Source organism: the organism of the source record quoted next, assembly GCF_019968955.1.
Source record: "MAG: Porospora cf. gigantea A chromosome Unknown PgA_NODE_6323_length_1691_cov_807.62, whole genome shotgun sequence".
NCBI classification, from domain to species: domain Eukaryota; phylum Apicomplexa; class Conoidasida; order Eugregarinorida; family Porosporidae; genus Porospora; species Porospora cf. gigantea A.
The window spans coordinates 1-1,691 of NW_027151807.1; the positions used below are offsets into that span (position 1 = coordinate 1).

The 1,691-nt window shown below is 53.3% G+C and overlaps 2 protein-coding genes across 3 annotated transcripts; both read left to right on the plus strand.

The window, feature by feature from the left end:
• On the plus strand, positions 1–464 carry KVP18_003410 (uncharacterized protein; the record flags this gene model as incomplete). Of its 2 annotated transcripts, none has more annotated exons than XM_067955121.1 (1): positions 1–464. In XM_067955121.1, a coding segment is annotated over one exon (464 nt), but the record flags the coding sequence as incomplete, so codon positions are not given. The 2 variants fall into 2 exon arrangements, with proteins under 2 accessions (XP_067807222.1, XP_067807223.1); XM_067955122.1 differs by having other exon boundaries at positions 40–464.
• A 114-nt stretch (positions 465–578) lies between these two features.
• KVP18_003409 (uncharacterized protein) lies at positions 579–1,052 on the plus strand (the record flags this gene model as incomplete). Its single annotated transcript, XM_067955120.1, has 1 exon — positions 579–1,052. One exon carries the CDS (start codon positions 579–581, stop codon positions 1,050–1,052), a length of 474 nt encoding a protein of 157 aa, XP_067807221.1.
• Between the last annotated feature and the right edge of the window lie 639 nt (positions 1,053–1,691).

The window sequence follows — 1,691 nt, forward strand, 5'->3', positions numbered from 1 at the left end:
CTCTGTCGAAGATTTCCCACCGATTCACCATTGCCGCAGCCTTCGGCAACGTGCATGGTGTGTACGCTCCAGGCAATGTGCAACTGAAGCCCTCAATCTTGGGTGATTGCCAGAAATATGTCCGAGAGCACCACAACATCGAGAAGACCAATCCCTGCACATTCGTTTTCCACGGCGGTTCCGGATCGACTCGTGATGAGATCCGGGAGGCTCTTGAACATGGCGTCGTGAAGATGAACATTGACACGGACACGCAGTGGGGTTACTGGAAGGGTGTGCTCAATTTCTACAAGGAGAAGGAGGGATACCTGCAGGGGCAGATCGGCAATCCCGAGGGCGCTGACAAGCCTAACAAGAAGTGCTACGATCCCCGCGTTTGGATGAGGAAGGCCGAGGAGTCCTTGATTCAGCGACTGGAGGAATCCTTTGAGGCTCTAAATTGCCTTAACAGGTGCGATTGCTGAACCTGTGGCCAGTATAGAGTCTTATGAGTGTATTATGGAACGACTCAGGCTTTCTGCACCATTCGTGTCTACAGTTTTTTTAGAAGGAGATTCGCGTATATCACTCTTTTCACAATGACATGCCAGCAGGCCTTCAGTAAGGCGCGGGCTGCCGTGGATTGCAATCGACGCCTGTGGCGGGCTGAGGTTGACGTCGAAGATTACATGCGAGGTCATTGGGGGACGTGCGACTCGTGTCAGCAGTTCCCGCCGGACCCAACAAAGGAAACCACTACCACGGTTCGAGCTGCGATGTTGGCGGGTTTCAGAGATTTCCACCAGCAGCAAGGGCAACGAAAGCGCGTGGACCTCGACGCCATGGAGGTTCTTCTGATGAAGGCTGACTACCAGCACCTGCTTGGCTGGGCTCGGTACAGCACACTGGAAATTGCGCGGCTTCGCGTATTACTAATGCAGGCTACTGAGAAGATCCAGGGGCTCGAAGGTGACCTGACAGATGCACTGGACGTTGGGTTCGAACGCCTCGTGGCCGGGTCGGTGCTGATCACTTGCCTCCGTGAGTACCACGAGCAGCTTGACCTCGGTTGAGGCGCATATTTCCCTCGTGAAGGACCATGGCCATCGCGCTGTTGAAGGAATTTGCCGTCTATGAAGCGCCTGTCCATATGTTTACTGTTGAGATGCTGTCCAACTGAGCTGAATTAACAAAACTGTTACTAAGTCTCGTTGTCGACAGGCTACGTGGAACAAAGTTCATTGCTGGTTCAAGTTTGTGGAGAGGACTCCGTTGCCAGGTCATAATTGGACCTCTTCCAATATGGGCTGCGCCTACCCTACTGAATTCGCTACGCCTCAGGTTGAGGTACCGACCTCTGGTTGCACGGCATCCAGCACCCCTGGAGCTGTGGTACGAGACAGAGGATGACTATGTGCCCACTCTGCACTGCCCAGCCGGAAGCGTGGTGGAGAAGTTTGAGAACCTACATCTGCAGCTAGTGAGCACCTTCGATGCCGAGGTCCTAAACCACCTTCAAGAACTACCATTGACAAAACCAAGCTCGACATGGGATTGACAAGCTTTGTGGACCATGGGATTGACAAGCCTCGACCAAAACAACACTGAGGGCAGTAACATTAATACATTCTTGCTTCAGCCGTCAGCAGCGTAGCTGAGATGAAGAGTGGGGGGCTTATAACCCTTAGGTCCGTGGATCGAAACCACGCGCT